We start from the raw sequence: 17,500 nt of genomic DNA on the forward strand, positions 1-17,500 counted from the left end.
CACCACCGTAGGGACCTTTTCACCTGGGTTGGCACTCTTACCTCTGCCTCTAGCGATGCCACTGTGTGATCCCAAGATTTTAAAAGAAAAGCCTGCAGACGCTTGAAATGCATTCTTGCCCACTGGACTGCCGGCATTGTTGAGGTTAGAACCTCCAAAGCTGACATAACCCGTCTTGCTGTCAGATTTTGGCTGGTCTGCAGTAAAGACACTGCACCGGAAATCCTGTCCTTTTTGTCTAAGGGAAGGAAGATCTTTTGATCCACCAAATTTATTAGATACCCTAAAAACCGAATCTCCTGGGATGGGTTTAGGGATGACTTTTGGAGGTTCAAAATCCACCCCAGAGTCTCCAGATGGCTGCGAGCTTTGCCTAGATTGATCTGCAATTCCTCACTGGATGGGGCGAAAAACAGCAGATCGTCTAAATAAGGAATAACTGCGATTCCCTGAAGTCGCAGCGGAGCTAAAGCTTCTGCCATTACCTTGGTAAAAATTCGGGGAGATGATGACAGACCGAAGGGTAAGGCCCTGAACTGGAGATGATGAACCACACCCCCCCACCTCACTGCCAGCCTGAGGAACCTCTGAGACTCGGGCGAGATTGGAACATGTAGGTATGCATCCTTTAAAATCCACTTACGCCATAAAACATCTTGGTGTCAGCAGATTCCTGACTGAAAAAATTGAGTCCATGTTGAACCTTCTGTACCTGATGGACTAGTTTAAAGGTTTTAGGTTGAGAATCAACCAAAATTTTCCTGTCGGTTTTTTTTACTAGGAAAACATGGGAATAAAACCCCTCCTGCTGTTCTTGCAGGGGCACCTGTACCACTACACCCTGCTGCATCAGTTCCTCTAGAGAGGACTTCATGGCCAGGGCCCTTACCGAGTCCCGCGGGGTGTTTGTAATCAGGAACCTTCTTGGGGGGTTGTTGGCAAACTCGAGTGTGTAACCCTGCGAGAGAGTGGTCAGAATAAACTGATTTGAAGTTATCCCTGACCACTGCGGAAGAAATTCTTGTAGTCTTCCGCACACCCGCAGAGACGAGTCATTGAGATTTTTCGGCCTGTGTAGGAGGACGGAAGAGAATTCCGCCTCTACCTTTCGGCTTCGGGACGGACCAATTTTTTCCTTCTCCCCTGCAACTTGCTGTCCTGATCCTGAGTTTTTTGAGGTCGAAAAAGACGTTTTGGTACCTGTTTTTTCTTTTTGACCGGGAAGGATCTCTTTTTATCGGCTGTCCTGTCAAGAATATTATTGAGGTCAGGGCCGAAGAGAAGGTCACCCGAAAAGGGTAACCCACACAGCTTGCTCTTTGATGCCGAATCACCGGGCCAGGTTTTAAGCCATAAGGCTCTTCTTGCAGCAATAGTTAGAGCTGCTGACCTGGCTGACATCTTAATTGCCTCAGCTGAGGCGTCTGCAATATAAGCAACTGCCGCAGTCAGGGTAGGAAAAGAATCTAAGATTTCCTGTTTGGGGGAATCTGCAGCTATATGCGACTAACTGGTTGATCCAGTATTCTAAATTTCTGGCTACACACGTTGTGGCCAATGCTGGTTTTTAATTGCTCATAACTGATTGCCATGATCTCTTGAGCAAAAGATCCATGCGTTTGTCCATCGGATCCTTCAAAACTCCCATGTCTTCAAAGGACAGATCCGTGGACCTTGAGACCTGGGAGAAGGCGGCATCCAGTCTGGGCACCTTGTTCCATACTGCTGCAGGGCCCTCCTCGAAAGGAAAAGGCCTCTTGTTGGCTTTGGAGAAAAAAGGCTTTTTCTCTGGATCCTGCCATTCTTTCCTAATGGCCTCAGAGATGACCGGATGAACTGGGAACGTTCGGCCCTTAGGCTCATCCAACCCAGCATACATGCGGTCATGGAGTGATAATTCCTTTCTCTCCTCACTTAAGCCAAGCGTAGCATGAATGGCTTTAAGGAGCCCATCTACCTCTTCAAGGGACAGTTTGAATTTAGAGGGGGTTACCTCAGACTCCAACTCCTCTTCCGAATCTTTAACGGAAAGAGCAGTGGACTGCTTCTCCCTATCTGAAGGGTCTTCAGGCAGAGATTAAAATACCGGGAAGAATGACCCCTGGGAAGACTCTGAAGTGGAAAGCTGACTAGCAGCCGGGTTTACTAGCGAGTCACGAAAATTCTGAATCGTGGCAAATAGCTCCTTCTTTACAGAGGCAACCAGATCCTCACATACAGAGGCTGATTCCTCTTTAACTAAAAAAGTAATGCAGGCACTGCATAGGGTTTTCTTCCAATTTTCTCCCAGCTTGGCCCTGCAAGAAGGACATCTCTTCTTTGGGTTTAGAGCTCTTAGCCTATGAAGAAAAAGACAAAAAAGGGGGAAAAAAAAAAACAGTGGACCCTTAGTGAGACCCAGTCTCAGCCTTGATAGGGATCACCACACAGGTGCACTGAGAAGAAACCAGTCAGCCTCCAGTGCCCAGACAGGCCCCTTCCCAGACGCTGAATCTTCCATAACAGGTGTGCAGAATTCCACTTGTGGCTACATGCCGCCTCCGGACTCCCATAATGCATCTGCACCGGACCGGAAGCGGAAATAGGCACCAGCTCCTGTCCTCCCTCCTCCCCCCTGCGTCCACGCCGGAAACGACGTTTCAGCCGACCCAGTGACCCGCTCTGTCATTTCCGGCACGACCGCCGGAAAAAAACATGGCGGCGGCACACGCGCGCCGCTGCGCCTACAGACGTGCGGGCCACTGAATCTTCGGCTCTCTCGGAGCACCAAGAGGGGAAGAGGAGCCCGCTTGCTACCGCTGCCGAGGCCTGGGTAGGTCGGGAGGACAGCGGGTCCCTTAAGGAGGAAAAAAAGGGAAGGAAGCCTTGTCCCTCAGGAACACCCAAGAGATCTGACTCCCTCCCAAAAGATGTTCCCTCTGGGCCGGAGGAAAAACACAATAACTGAGGTGTGGTAGGGAGGTGCCTCCCTTTAAAGTTTGGAGGAAGAAGGTGTTTCCTAATGAGGAGGGAGGAGTCGCTATCTCTCAGGTGCTGTCCTGAAAGACGCCTTGGGAAATTTGTGGTTTAAAAAAGGTTGGGATATTATAGCAAAGTGTAAAAACCGCGGAGGTGATCAAATACCACCAAAAGAAACTCCAGAGGCTTGGTCCTCAAGTGATTATAGTTACATAAACAAAAGGCTTCAGTTCCACTTACAACCCCAATACCCTGTTCAAACCAGTAATACGTAATCCTAAATTTTCGAGTATTTCTCTGATAACAGCAGTTTACTTAACAGAGTACACAAAGAAATCACAACCTAAAAACACGTTTGAAACCTTCCCATACAAACCTGGTGGTCAAGCTTTAAAGACGACTTTATCTCTGCATGTATCCTTTGAAGCTTAGCGTCAATGGAGGTTTCTATATATTGAATAAAAAAAAAAAAAAAAAAAAACAGCATAGATTCAGTACAAAAGCAAATATGTACTTACAATTGAGTCAAAAAAAAAACAAAAAAAAAAAACAAAAAAAAAAACACACAAACCTTTTTTCTTGTCAAACTTCCTAACGTCTGCTTTTTTACTTTCCTCCTTACTGTGGCTGCAAAACAATACAAACAATGGGCTAAAAACTTTTCATTTTGAATAACGTAAGACCTGATTTTTACATATTGAAGCATGGCGATGCAGCTCTGTAAAACCCCTTTCACATGGAGGTGCTTTGCAGGCTATTTTTAGTGTTATAGTACCTGTAGACTCTCACTACAGTGTGAAAGCCAGAGTGCTATCACACTGGAGCGATGCGCTGGCAGGACGCTCAAAAAAGTCCTGCAAGCAGCTTCAAGGCGCTTCAGGAGCGGTGTATACACCGATCCTAAAGCGCCCTGCCCATTAAAATCAAGGGGCTGCGGTGCTTTTAACCCCTTTTCAGCTGCTAGCGGGGGTTAAAAGCACCCCGCTAGCGGTCGAAAAGCACCGCTAAAAATAGCGATGCTTTACCAATGACACCTGGCACTGCTCAGCGTGAAAGTGCCCTTATGCTTGCGTCTATCTAGCAGTTACTTCACAGTATAAGCAAGGAAACTGACCTCTGCAGTGTATAAGTGTGCTTTTACTAAACAAAAATGCTGTACATACAAAACTATTACAATATTAGGAATACAAATCAAGACTGATATATCAAGCAAGATGCCTAGCAAATAAGCAGAAAGAATGGTCTGTAACAGTAGAATTACGCTTAAAAATAGCATTTTTAAATCATACTTGCAATGCCCATTCTCCATGATCCAGCATCTGGCGACTCAGTCCACCTGCCAAGTTCTCCACTCCCGGGATGTAAATGGCCGAAAGGACTGGTACATATCACTCTGCTCACCGAAGTATGTGAGCCTCTTGTGCCCCCTTGGTGATTGATGTATGCCACAGCCATGGCGCTGTCTGACTGGATCCTGATCGGACACCCCTAAAGTCTAATCGACCATGTGGAGAGGCACAGCCTGATCACTCTTAGTTCGAGCAGATTGATCGGCAACTTGGATTTTTCTGCCGATCAGAGGCCCTGAGCCGACTGAACCCCCATCACTCCACCCCAGCCGGATAGGCTGGCGTCCGTTGTGATCACTGTCCACTTCAGGAGGTAGGAATGACTTCCTGGACTGAATCACCAGGGACTTCAGCCACCAGATCAGTGAATATCTGACTGACTGGCTCACCTGGATCTGTCGATCCAGGGACAACTGAGATTTGTCCCTTCTGCAGGACTCTGGTGTGAAACTGGACATATGGTACTGCCTCGGAGGCTACCATGAGTCCCAGGACTCGCATGCAGAAGCGGAGCAACGACCACTTGCGGTTCCTCAGCAGTTTTATCGCTGATCTGAGAGTCTGCAGTTTGTCTGAAGGGAGAAAAACTGGAGTCCAGCAGTAAGCCCAAGTCTCCAGACACTGGGTCGGTACAATCACTGACTTCTTTAGGTTCAACAGCCACCCAAATTCTTGCAGGGTCTGCATGGTGATCGCCACACCCTCCTCTAATTCTGAGGCGGAAGAAGCCCTCAGGAGGAGATCGTCTAGGTATCCCACGATTGCGATCCCAGGTTGACAAAGCAACTCCAAAACTGAAGCCAATACCTTGGTAAAGACTCGGGGGGCTGATGCCAGGCCCAAAAGAAAGGGCCACAAACTGGTAGTAGGCTTCCCCGACTGCAAAGAGTAGAAACTTTAGATGCCGAAGGCATATGGGTATGTGCAGGTACGCATCCTGGATGTCTACGGACGCCAGGGAGTCCCCTTGATGGAGTGCGACTACTGAGTGAACTGATTCCATTCTGAACTTCTGCACTTTCACAAAGTGATTGAGGGCTTTTAGGTCTAAGATTGGACATACCCCTTCCTTCTTGGGAACTACAAACAGATTTGAGTAGAATCTCCGGAAACATTCGATTCCAGAACTGGTACAACCACCCCACGACTCAGCAGGTCCCTTACTGCCCCCAAGAGGGACTCCCGGCGAGCTGGGGATACGGGTATGCTGGAGGGGGAACAACCTGTTTGGCGGCCAAGAGAGAGAAACTATCTTGAGCTGGAGAAAATCAGACCCATTGGTCAGATAGCCGAGGGGACCACAAACTCTCTGGGGGCTGCAAACTCTCGAAGGCGACCCCCCCACCCGAGACACGGGTGGGGGAAAACCTTCATGCAGTAGCACTTTTGTTCGCAGGCTTGTTGTTAGGATTGTGGCTCCAGGGAGGTTTTTGTCTTTCCGTGGTCGTCCTGTCAGGCTGGGACGTTTTGCCAAACTCTGGGCAGATGAAAAAGCCGTTTGTGAGCAGAAAAAGAGGGCCCTTGCCTACGGAGTGGCTCCTTAGCCTTACTGGCCTGTGGGAGTAGGGTACTCTTACCACCAGTGGCATTTTTATTAATGTCATCCAAAGAGGCTCCAAAGAGCCGGCCGCCAAGGAAAGGAAGGGCTTCTTTGGATGCCTGGTCAGCAGACCAGCATTTTAACCAAATTAGGCTCCTCAGCACCACTGCTGACACTGAAACCCTGGATAACAGAGGAAGCGTATCCAGGGCTGCATCACAAAATGTACTTAAGGTCTTGCACTAGTTTGTCTGCTAGTTCCACGCAGACAGGAGAGTGCGAATGCCAGTACTGGTCGCACGGCTGAACCCAAACCGTAAACAAGGAGGCAGTAGCCCGATCATATGTATGCCTTAGAGCATAAAAGCTCACCGACCACCTCTGGAGCGGAGGTTTCGTCGTGGCCTGCCTCGCTCATAGCTGAGGCCTGCACATACTCAATGGCTGGACTGGGGAGACTACAAGGATAAGAGTATCCAGCCTGTCACCCAGCCGGCTGTTGATAGTAGATCACAGGATCATCTTGCACAAAAAGTCACGCTTCTGCAGAAAAAAAAAAGCACGGACCAATGGGCCCACAGGGTTCCTAGGTCCTTCTTCACTAGACAAAATAAAACTGATGACTGCAAGGCAGGCTGGAGGGTTGTTGCCCAAGGGACCGCCCCCTGGGCGGAACTAAAGAGTTCTGAGTGTTGTATTACAACTAATGCCTAGTATTCTCCTAGTAATAGACATAACAACCCAATGGCTAAGAGAGGAGCTGTGTCGGTCGGTGAATATAAGAGAAAGCATCTTTTTCCTCAATGGCTGGTTACAGACTGTTCCCCTTTGGTCTTAAGGTATGATGAAAGTCCTCCCGTCTGGTTACAGACTTTTCTTGGTTCTAATGCATGATGAAGTCCTCGTGTCAATGCATTGTGGAGCCCTTTTATGTCAAGGTGTTTACCATAACAACCGACTAACAGAAAAACATCTCTGTAGCTTTCAATTTGAGAGGCACTCTCAAATTCTACCTATCCACTCAAACCAAACCTGATTTTCAGTTTCTGTGAAAACTAGTCCGATTAAAATTTTTTAAAATGTATATATAAAAAATGCATGTAATGTACAGATACACACACCAAATTAGTGATTTTTTTTCATCAGACTAGTTTCAACAGAAAGTGTGTGAGTGGATACTTCTCAAACAAATGCTGTCCTCAAACACTGGGAACGTAGATACCATTACTGCATTTCAGTTGAGTGTCAGTAGTCTATTGCCTCTATAGCTACAGTAAAACAGGTAATATATAACCTATAGCAGGTATGACACATGAGTGCCATCTTGAGGTAGAATTTGAGCGTGCCTCTCTAATTGAAAACTAGAGATGTTTTTCTGTTATGGTAAACAACCTGACATATATAAATGGTTGCCAGGCATAGGCTGGACAGGACTTGCATCATGCACAGGTCTGAGCTTCTTTGCTTATACCGCAAAGTAGCCTTGCTAGGTAGATGCAAGCATAACAAGCTCCTAAAGGACCTCCACTTTACTGGGGAACTTTGTAATACTGTAATTGGATGTTAAAAACGATCTTTCCTTTTCAATCTGCAGTGCTGTCATTTTCTGTAAAACACAATGCACTTTGGCAGCAAGGAGGCAGTCTGTACACAAAACACCCCTGTAGGTTTCCTGCTCATGCAATTGGCTTACTTATTTTCCCAGAAGCCTGCACTAAGATACTCCCTGCAACAAAAATGTATTTAGGGTACTCCCAAAGAGAAACCACGTCTAAAGGGATGCCAGAAAAAAAATCCAAGGAAAAAATAAATAAAAAAAGAGATATGGAACCACAAGTCCCAGCAGGGAACCAAGTCCTTACTCCTGACCACTAGGCAAAAGGATTGGGAAAAAAAACAGAAAAAAACCAAGCCTAAACATTTAAAATATTTAGGCATCAGCATCCCCCTTTTACTTACCTGAGCCCTCATTTGATCCAGCACTGTGCACGTCTGCAGTTCTCCCCTCACTTCCAAGTCTCACTGGCTTTGAGGGGCACAAGGAGCCATTGGCTCCCGGTGCTGTCAATCAAAACCAGCAATGAGGGAGCAGGACCAAGTCCTGCCGCCTGTGTTAATGGATGCAGAAGCGGGGCTCAGGAGCGAGCGTGCATGAGTGCCCCCATGGGAAGCCGCTCAGATGCATGTTTGTATAGATGAGACAATTCTATGCCTGTCAAGGTACATGGTAAAAATGGGTAGAGTGAGGCCTCCAGCTAAATGACCTTCGGTAAGAAAGTAGGACCCAAAGACTTGAATAAACAACAGCAACACGCAATAAAAAAAAAATAATAATAAAAAAAAAAAAAACACACACACACACACACACAATAAAAGTCATCAGTGTTTCACCTTTCTGCCTCCGCAGTATCTTCTAGTTTTCTTTTCTTATCAGCAACTTCTTTTTCTTGCACAGGTTTTGCTGCACGCTTTAGAGTAACCTGGGGAGGTCTGCCAACCTTGCCTTTCTGTTCGAGTAAAAGGCAAAATAAAAAAGGACATAAATTGATTGTATTGTTTAGTAGACCCAAGCTTTGCACAGTAAATGGCAAAGCTAAAGGTTCATTCACACCAGGGCAGTTTGTTGTGATGCATTTAATATTGAGGTAAAGCAGCCACTTATTTGATCGTAGTAGTGCATTTCTGTACTTTGCGGTGACCTGCAATACAGATAAGTTCAGAAATTCACGATGAATGGCATTTAACTGCACCAACATGCATAACAGAAGTGCAGTGGTGTGAATGGGACCCAAATGAGATTGTACTTTAAGAATGTAGAATGTGTGGCAAGCTTAAGGACCACCAAAAGTAAATCCAAACTTGATTGAACACTGTCCAGCTCCCCCCCCCCCCCCCCCGGAGAAAAACAGCCCAATAACCGTGCCTAAGCCCTGGCTCACACGAACGAGCTTTGACATGTCAAATCGGCAATTGCACCATGCTTATTGATGTGACAGCACATTTGCGTCGCTGCACAGATTTCAAAAAGCAGTTTCTGTACTACTTTTTGCGATTTCAGATTGCGTTTTCCCCTTGACATCTGTGCAGAAACCCGCTGAAATTGGGACTCACATGCAGGAGTGAAATAGCACGAGTTCACCTAAACTCGCACGGCTTCATTCCCGCAGCTCAGTGTGAACCCGGGATAAAGCGAATTTTGCTAATGTGTTTAGGTGCGTCCTGTGTGCATAAGGCCTAAAAAGGACAGCCTCAAAGCTGTAGCACAGGTTTCCAAAACGTACTTACTGGCTTACGGCACAAAATATGCTCGCTCGATAGTAACTATAAATCTACATACAGTGGATACACACCCCTGGAAAAATACCAGGTTTTTGAAATGTAAAATTACTTTCGAATTTTTTCCATCTAAAAGCTCCATGCACACTAGCGTTTAACCACTTCACGCAAAATCAGGTACCTGTATGCCATTTTGTGGTTGTACCAGGGTGATGCCTGCAGCCAGAGGCATCACCCTGGTTTTTCTTTTTAGAGCTGGCGACCAGCTTTCAAGTTATAATAACCGATGCGGCTAATGAGACACTCATTCCCCCCCGCAGCTCCGCCCGAGTCTCCTGTCCCACTGGAACAAAGCTGGAATCTGCTTTGATTGGTCTTCCGATGTAGTAACCCAGAAGAAACGTCACGTCCCTTCAAGTTTACTTGGCAGCCAACGGCGCCAATAAAAAAAATATAAAATAAATAAATTCAAAAATGCAGATTGTCTTTTTGAATACTTTTAAGTGCAGAGGTGGGATTTGGGGTCTTTTAGAGTACCTGCCACTGCCTATTACTGTCACAAGGGATGTTTACATTCCTTGTGACAGCAATAGAAGTGATAAGAATTTGTATTTGATCTTAACCACTTCACACCTGGTCTATAGCAGAATGACAGCCAGGCGGTGGTTTCGTTATCCTGACTGGACATCATATGACTTCTTTCAGGATAACATGTCAGTGTGCGACGATCGTTGGTGCTTTGTGTCAGCCTGATGCATCGCAACTGCGATCATGGTGATGGAGGCTCCCTATTACGATTATCTTTTTTCTAATAATCAGTACATTGGTTACTGATGGGCACATCTGATAAATGTTGCCCATCAGCTGCTAGTCTGTGCCCCATCAAGAACACCTGTCAGTGCCCTTCAGATGCCAATCAGTGCCATATATATCGCTGTAACTGACAATCGCACAGTCATGCCACATGGCTCCCAAACAAAATCGACATCCTTTTTTTCCCACAAATAGAGCTCTCTTTTGGCGGTATTTGATCACCCCTGCGTTTTTTATTTTTTGCGCTATAAAACAAAAAAAGCGACAATTTGGAAGAAAAAAAAAACACGCATTATTTATACTTTTTGCTATAACAAATATGCCACAAAAATATATAAAAAAAACGATTTTTCCCCCTCAGTTTAGGCCGATACGTATTCTTCTATATATTTTTGGTGTAAAATTGCAATAAGCGATTGATTGGTTTGCGCAAAAGTTATGGCGATTACAAAATAGGGGATAGTTTTATGGCATTTTTATCAAATTTTTACTAGTAATGGCGGCAATCAGCGATTTTTATTGTGACTGCAACATTATGGTGGACACATCGGATATTTTTGGGACCATTGTCATTTATACAGAAATCAGTGCTATACAAATGCAGATTCCTGTGTAAATGACACTGGCAGTGAAGGGGTTAACCACTAGGTGGCAGTGTAGGGGTTAAGTGTTTCCTAGGGGCGTTTTGCCAACTGTGGGTAGCGTGGCTGTGTTTTGCACATCATGATCTCTGCTCCAATCACAGGGAGCAGAAATCAGCATCACTGTTGCTAGGCAGAACAGGGAGATTGTTTATTTTAGCATCTCCCCGTTATTCCTCCCCGTGAGACGATCCCAGGTATCCTCGCGGTGATCAAGTCCGCGGGATCCACGATCGGACTCACAGAGGTCCTGATGGCACAGCGTCAAAATTAAAGGGATGCACCTGTACGCCCATTTGCCTGTCAAAAGCAATGTGGGAAGGGGCGTTGGAGGTAGGGGGCATCCGGGAATGCATTGCGCTTTACGCGGACGACATTCTTCTTTTTTTGCGTGATGCAGGGCCGTCATTGGAAGCGGTGTTCGGGGTGCTTGACAAATTTGCCACGTTCTCCGGACTCCGAGTTAATTGGGAGAAGTCCACGGTGATGGCTATTGACTCGGGTGCCAGGGCTCTTGCATCCAGCAGGGTCCCCATTGCTTGGGTGGAGGAGTTTAAGTATTTGGGGATACATATATCACCCCGAGTGGGGGACTTTATGTCTCTCAATCTTCTACCATTATTGACCAGGGTCAAAGTACAACTGGAGGCATGGAAACATCTGCCGCTGTCTGATTGGTAGGGTTAACCTACTTAAAATGAAAATCCTGCCGGTTTTTCTCTACCTTTTGCGGAACACTCCGATTTGGATTCCCTGTTCTTTTTTTCGACGGGTTAATAGTCTTTTTAACTCCTTTTTATGGGCCGCTGGACATCCCAGGATAAGTTTGCGTACTTTACAGGAACCCTGGGGTCAGGGCGGATTGGCGCTACCTGATCTTTTCAAATATTTTATAGCGGGACAGATGGTGATTGTTAGGCGCTGGTTGACGAAGGACGCTGGGGATTCAGCGACAGTATTGGAGGCAGCCCGTCTAGGTTCTTATGAGAGTTTGTCCTATCTAGTCTATAGGGGCCCACAGACTGTCTCACCCTTGACCGCCTCCATGCGAATGACAGTACGCGCGTGGGATAAGGCACAGGCTTTGATGAAAACAGAGGCAGGGAGCTGGTCACAGGACACCCCTCTCTGGTTTAATCCCAGACTGTCTCATTTTGGTGCGATTCCGGATCCAGTAATTTGGGCCAGAGTTGGCATCAAACAATTGAAACATATAGTGGGGGGGACAAGACTGTACACATTTGATCAACTGAGAGAAAAATATACCCTTCCTAATTGGTATTTCTTTCGCTACCTCCAGTTGAGGCACGCCTTCCTTACTCAGTTTGGTTCTGATGCTGTGGAACTGGGTGTGTCTCCCCTGGAGAGCATGCTGCGAGGGGAGGACCTGATAAAACCCCTCTCTGCAGTTTATAAAGAACTATTTGTGGAAAGGCCAAAAATGCTTACAAAGTGTAGAGACACATGGAGTGCATTGGTTACGGATTTCGGGGGGGAGGATTGGGATGATATGTGGGATTACCCATTTAAGACGCTAGTATCAGCCAGAGATAGGCTTATTCAATTTAAGTTTTTACACAGGGTGTACTATACCCCGGCAAGGATAGCTGGGATATATGGCACGGATACGGCAGTGTGCTGGCGCTGCCCGGACAATAATGCTGACTTCGACCATGTGTTCTGGCGGTGCCAGCAGATACAGGTATTCTGGAAGGGGGTGACACACACTATACAGGCGGTGCTTTCGGTGCCGATTCCTGTTACGGTAGCGATCTGTTTACTCGGGCTGGTGGAGGAGTTGGCGCCCAGAAGGGCACAAAGAATTATGATTTCTCTTTCTTTGTTCTATGCCCGTAAGGCTATTCTGTTGTGTTGGAAGAGTCCAGAGCCACCCACGGTGTCATTCTGGAAAAGTATAATTAACAAATCGCTACCAATGTATAAAGCTACTTACTTGAGCAGGGGATGCCCTAAAAAATTTGAGAAAGTGTGGCAATGTTGGCTAGATGCTAATGGTACTGTGAATTAATCCATTGTGTTGGGGCTGGGTTTTTGATTTCAGGCTTGCTATGCTGGGCGGGGGAGTGATATGAGTATGATATTTTTCTGTATGCGGGTTGGACGGTACTGTTATGGATGTCTTAGACATGTAATATTTGTTATAGTTGGAAATATGGAATGTGATTTAGTATTGGTCGGAAGGCTACACAGGGGATTGGGGGGGGGGGGGGTTGGTATATGTGTGTTGTACTGTGTGTGTTGATAAAAAACTGTTAATAAATAAAAATTAAAAAAAAAAAAAAGCAATGTGGGAAGCACATAGGGTACGCTTATCTTGTGCTTCCCACATTGCTTTTATATATATTTTTATGTGATCACCTTTTTGTCACATCTGTTTGTATGCAAGATGTGAATAAAGTTTGTCTGTTTTGACCTGCACCATCGGAGTGCTTTTCCATTTTTTCCATACTGTATTGGATTTACACTGAGCCATTTGGGTGCATCGGATTGGATCCCTGTGGATATGTCCCATCGCAAGATTGCTGGCGTGGATAAGTGCCACCCTTTGGATGGGTGTTCCTCAGCCTTGACTGTCCGGATCCAGCCTGGTCGCCTTTTTCCGAGCGCTACAAGCTCGTATGATACATTGCCATATGGTATTTGTATCCAACACATCTGGTAAGAGCGTTTCATCTGGGGATGCACAGAAATTTCGGCCGCCGAAACATATCGCCCGAAAATGCCCTTTGTTGCCCATCATGGGGGGGTGTATAGCGCAGGAGAACCAGATGGCAGAGGCAGCTCTCCTCGCTGCACTGGGGGGCAACAGTGGCTGCACTTATCTCCTGTACCGCGTCGCCAGTCTCCGACCACCTCCTGTACAGCGTCGCCAGTCTCCGACCACCTCCTGTACCGCGTCCCCAGTCCGACCACCTCCTGTACCGCGTCCCCAGTCCGACCACCTCCTGTACCACGCCCTTAGTCTCTGACCATCTCCTGTATAAAAAAAATTTTTTTTTTTTTTTTAAACAGTCATTTTTCAGTATCGGTCAGTTTCGGTATCGGTTCTCGGCCTAGTGTATTTTTCATTTTCGGTATCGGCACCAAAAAACCCATTCAGTGCACCCCTAGTTTCATCTTTCTATATGGATTTCCATCCCTTTGAAATCTCTGGATTCAGGCTCCACTCTGCTTCCTGAATTATCCAACTGCTCAAAGTCTGCCAGCCTGTTTAGTGTGTCCTTGGAATGGACCGCTGTAGGATTTTTGTTGCCAGCAACTGAAAGTCTCGCTTTTTGTGCCCCAGTTTGTTCAAGGCCACCGTAGTGGCATTGTCTGCTAAAATCTGTACATGGTACCCCTGGAGGTATTGTGAGAAAGCAGCCAAAACTAAGGTGACTGCCCTTAACTTCCGCCAATTTGAGGATCTTGCTGCCTCTGCTCGGGACCAAACTCCTTGTGCCCGAATTCTGATCCCAGGGGGTTCCCAATCCCCACACGCTGGCATCGGTCACTCTTCTTTCTCCTTTTGAAGAGTTGGCGTTTCTGGTTTCCTAGTAGGATGAGCCACTCTCAGGCGCTTTCCTGAAAGACGTTTAGGGGAAAATGTACTGATATCATGACCGTCACTCCAGTCAGTCAACAAGCGCAGGATTTCCCAGTAGTTTAAACACACCGATGTGTTATCTCCCCACAATTCTCGAAGGCTCTCTACTCAGCCAGGTGCAGATTTTCCAGTTAATGGAAATTATTGTAAACCTTTTACTTGCTTAAATTAAAATAAACAGGTTATACTTACCTGCTCTGTGCAAAGGTTTGCAAAAAGCATTCCTAATCCTCTTCTGGGGTCTCCCGCTGGTGCTCCTGGCTCTTTGGTGAGCGCCCCCATAGCCACTGAGGGCACACGTGTGTGCTTGATCTCGAGCCACTGTCCATATGAACAGACAGTGCAGCTTGAGCTTGTCCCCTGTTCAACACAGAATATAATTGACAGCAGTAGGAGCCAATCCTGTATGACAGAAGATTTTTTTACTTTCATGCATAGAATGCATAAAAGTATCCCCTCAAAATTATTCCAGCAAAAAAGGTTCCGCTGGCTCCTCTAAGTGCAGTTGCAAGCACACCGCTTACTTAAATCATTTCTATGGGTGAGCAGCCCAGTGGAATATACTTGTTCATAGTAAACACGATTTAGAGAATAGTATGATGGTTGGCACCAGAGGGGCTGGTTGAGTATTTCTGTAACTGCTGATTGCCTGGGATTTTTATGCACATCTAGTAAGCAGATAGAAGTGCCTTGTTAATGTAAGAGGTCAGAGCAGAATGACCAGGCTGGTTTGAGCCGACAGAAGGGCTACAGTAACACAATCCTTACAACTGTGGTGAGCATTAAAGTATCTTAGAACGCACAACATGTTAACCACTTAACTTCCGGAAGATTTACCCCCTTCATGACAAGGTAATTTCTTGGGATGCGGCACTGCGTTACTTTAGCTGAAATTGCGTGGTCGTGCAACACTGTACCCAAATAAAATTGATGTCCTCCCCCCACCCATAGAGCTTTTTAGTGGTATTTGATCACCACTGCATTTTTTATTTTTGCACTATAAACTAAAAAAAAGACTGCGGGAACCAGTGACACTAATACAGTGATGAGCGCTAAAAATATGCACAGTCACTGTAATAATGACAATGGCCGGGAAGAGGTTAAACATCTAAGGCAGTGTGCAACCTTTTTACCTTGGAGGAACCCCTGAAACATTCACATCTACAGCTCACGGAACATTAGTATGATCAGCGAGCTGTTGATAAATAAAATTAAAAACGAACCTATTTAATGTGAAACTTGTGCTTTCTTTTCCTGCAGAGCTGATCTATTCAGGGGACATTATAGTGGACAGGGCAGGACACATGACATGAGACATGGCACATTACATGGGGTAGGGGACTGTTGGGCACATTGTGAGCCACACATCAGTACTTTCTTCTACTGGCTTCAGAGCTCATTTCATATCTTCTCCAGTGGCACACTGTTCACACTCGGCCCCTCCTCCTCCTAACCTGTCCACCCCAGATGATGTCACATACAAGCACTCAGAAAGGACAGGAGGGGGAGGAGGGGCCTGCAGGGAACAGCTCACTACAGCCAATAAATAGGGTGGCAGCCGCTTCCCTGACAATCTATACCTGTCTGTGATCCTCCTGTCAGCAGTCTGCGACTGACAGAACGCTGCTGAACCCTGGTTGAGAACCACTGATTTAAGGTGATCAAATGGTTAACTGTGCCTAGCCAGCGTTTGTGTGTACAGTGTGGTGCTTTCACAAGGGGACAAGATGGATTGCAGTTGCTGCTTTGCGGGAACAAAGAATCCATCCCTTTCCCCGTCAGAACAGAGCTGCCTTGTTTACAGTTCTGTGCTTTTTACAGATGATCAGAGGGTGCCAGATGACATTGAGCACCCAGCACCCGCAAATCGGCTTCTGCTGTGAAGAATCACAGCAGAATCTGCCCACCGTAGGCATGCACACTCCCTGCAGGATCTCTCTCTCTCTCTATCTATCTATATATATATATATATATATATACAAATATACATACACACAGACAGTTGTGCTCATAAGTTTGCATACCCTGGCAGAATTTATGATTTCTTGGCCATTTTTCAGAGATCATGAGTGAAAGAAAAGTTGTTACTCATTGTTAAATAAATGGCTTCAGCCAAACACTATCAATTGTGATTACTCTTCAAATCATAATGGCAACAGAAACTACCCAAATGACCCTGATCAAAAGTTTATATACCCCACAGTTCTTAATAACGTGTATTGCCCCCTTTAACATCAATGACAGCTTGAAGTCTTTTGTCGCATTTGTGGATAAGGCTCTTTATCTTCTCAGATGGTAAAGCTGCCCATTCCTCTTGGCAAAAAGCCTCCAGTTCCTGTAAATTTATGGGCTGTCTTGCATGAACTGAACATTTGAGATCTCCCCAGAGTGGCTCAATGATATTGAGGTCAGGAGACTGAGATGACCACTCAGGAACCTTCACTTTATTCTACCAATGACAGGTCAACTTGGCCTTGTGTTCTGGATCATTGTCATGTTGGAATGTCCAAGTACGTCCTATGCGCAGCTTCCTGGCTGATTAATGCAAATGTTCCTCCAGTATTTTATGATAATATACTGCATTAATTTTGCCAACAATTTTGACTAAAATTTCTTGTACCTTTCATCATAGGCCTCGCTGATTCCCCTCCATGTAGCATTTATGGTTGTGGCCCAAAAGCAAAATTTTGGTCTCATCACTCCAAATGACTTTGTGCCAGAAGGTTTGAGGCTCATCTCTGTGCTGTTCGGCACATTGTAAGCGGGATACTGTGTGGCATTTGTGTAGTAATAGCTTTCTTCTGGCAACTGGACCATGCATTACATTTTTCTCCAAGTGCATCCTTATTGTGCATTTTAAAACAGCCACATCACATATTTTCAGAGAGTCCTGTATTTCACCTGAAATCATTTGTGGGTTTTTCTTTGCATCCTGAACATTTTTCCTGGCAGTTGTGGCTGAAATTTTAGTTGGTCTACCTGACAGTGGTTTGGTTTCAACAGAACCCCTCATTTTCCAATTCTTGATTAGAGTTTGAACACTGCCGATGGGCATTCTCAATTCCTTGGATATATATATAGATATTTTTTTTATCCATTTCCTATATTATACAGTTCAACTACCTTTACCCGCAGATTCTTTGACAATTGCTTTGCTATCCATGACTCAGGATCCAGAAAGGTCAGTGCAACAAAGATGAAAGATGCAAGGGTCTGTCAGGAGTCCAGAAACGCATTGACTTTTAGTACACACACTAATTACAAGCAAACAGATCACAGGTGAGGATGGTTACCTTCAATAACCATTCAAACCCCT

At 45.8% G+C, this 17,500-nt stretch overlaps 1 protein-coding gene across 2 annotated transcripts in view; it reads right to left on the reverse strand.

The window, feature by feature from the left end:
• PSIP1 (PC4 and SRSF1 interacting protein 1) overlaps positions 1–17,500 on the reverse strand; it is a 148,781-nt gene that overhangs the window by 41,143 nt on the left and 90,138 nt on the right. For both annotated transcript variants that reach the window (XM_077475125.1, XM_077475126.1), the window contains 3 exons: positions 8,239–8,354; positions 3,530–3,585; positions 3,335–3,405 (listed from right to left, as the gene is read on the reverse strand). In XM_077475125.1, the coding sequence (XP_077331251.1) occupies positions 3,335–3,405; positions 3,530–3,585; positions 8,239–8,354 (243 nt within the window). The remainder of the gene's footprint in view (positions 1–3,334; positions 3,406–3,529; positions 3,586–8,238; positions 8,355–17,500) is intronic.

This window comes from Lithobates pipiens, unplaced genomic scaffold (genome assembly GCF_037356315.1).
Source record: "Lithobates pipiens isolate NorthernLeopardFrog02 unplaced genomic scaffold, aLitPip1_a1.2 Scaffold_13, whole genome shotgun sequence".
Taxonomy (NCBI): Eukaryota; Metazoa; Chordata; class Amphibia; order Anura; family Ranidae; genus Lithobates; species Lithobates pipiens.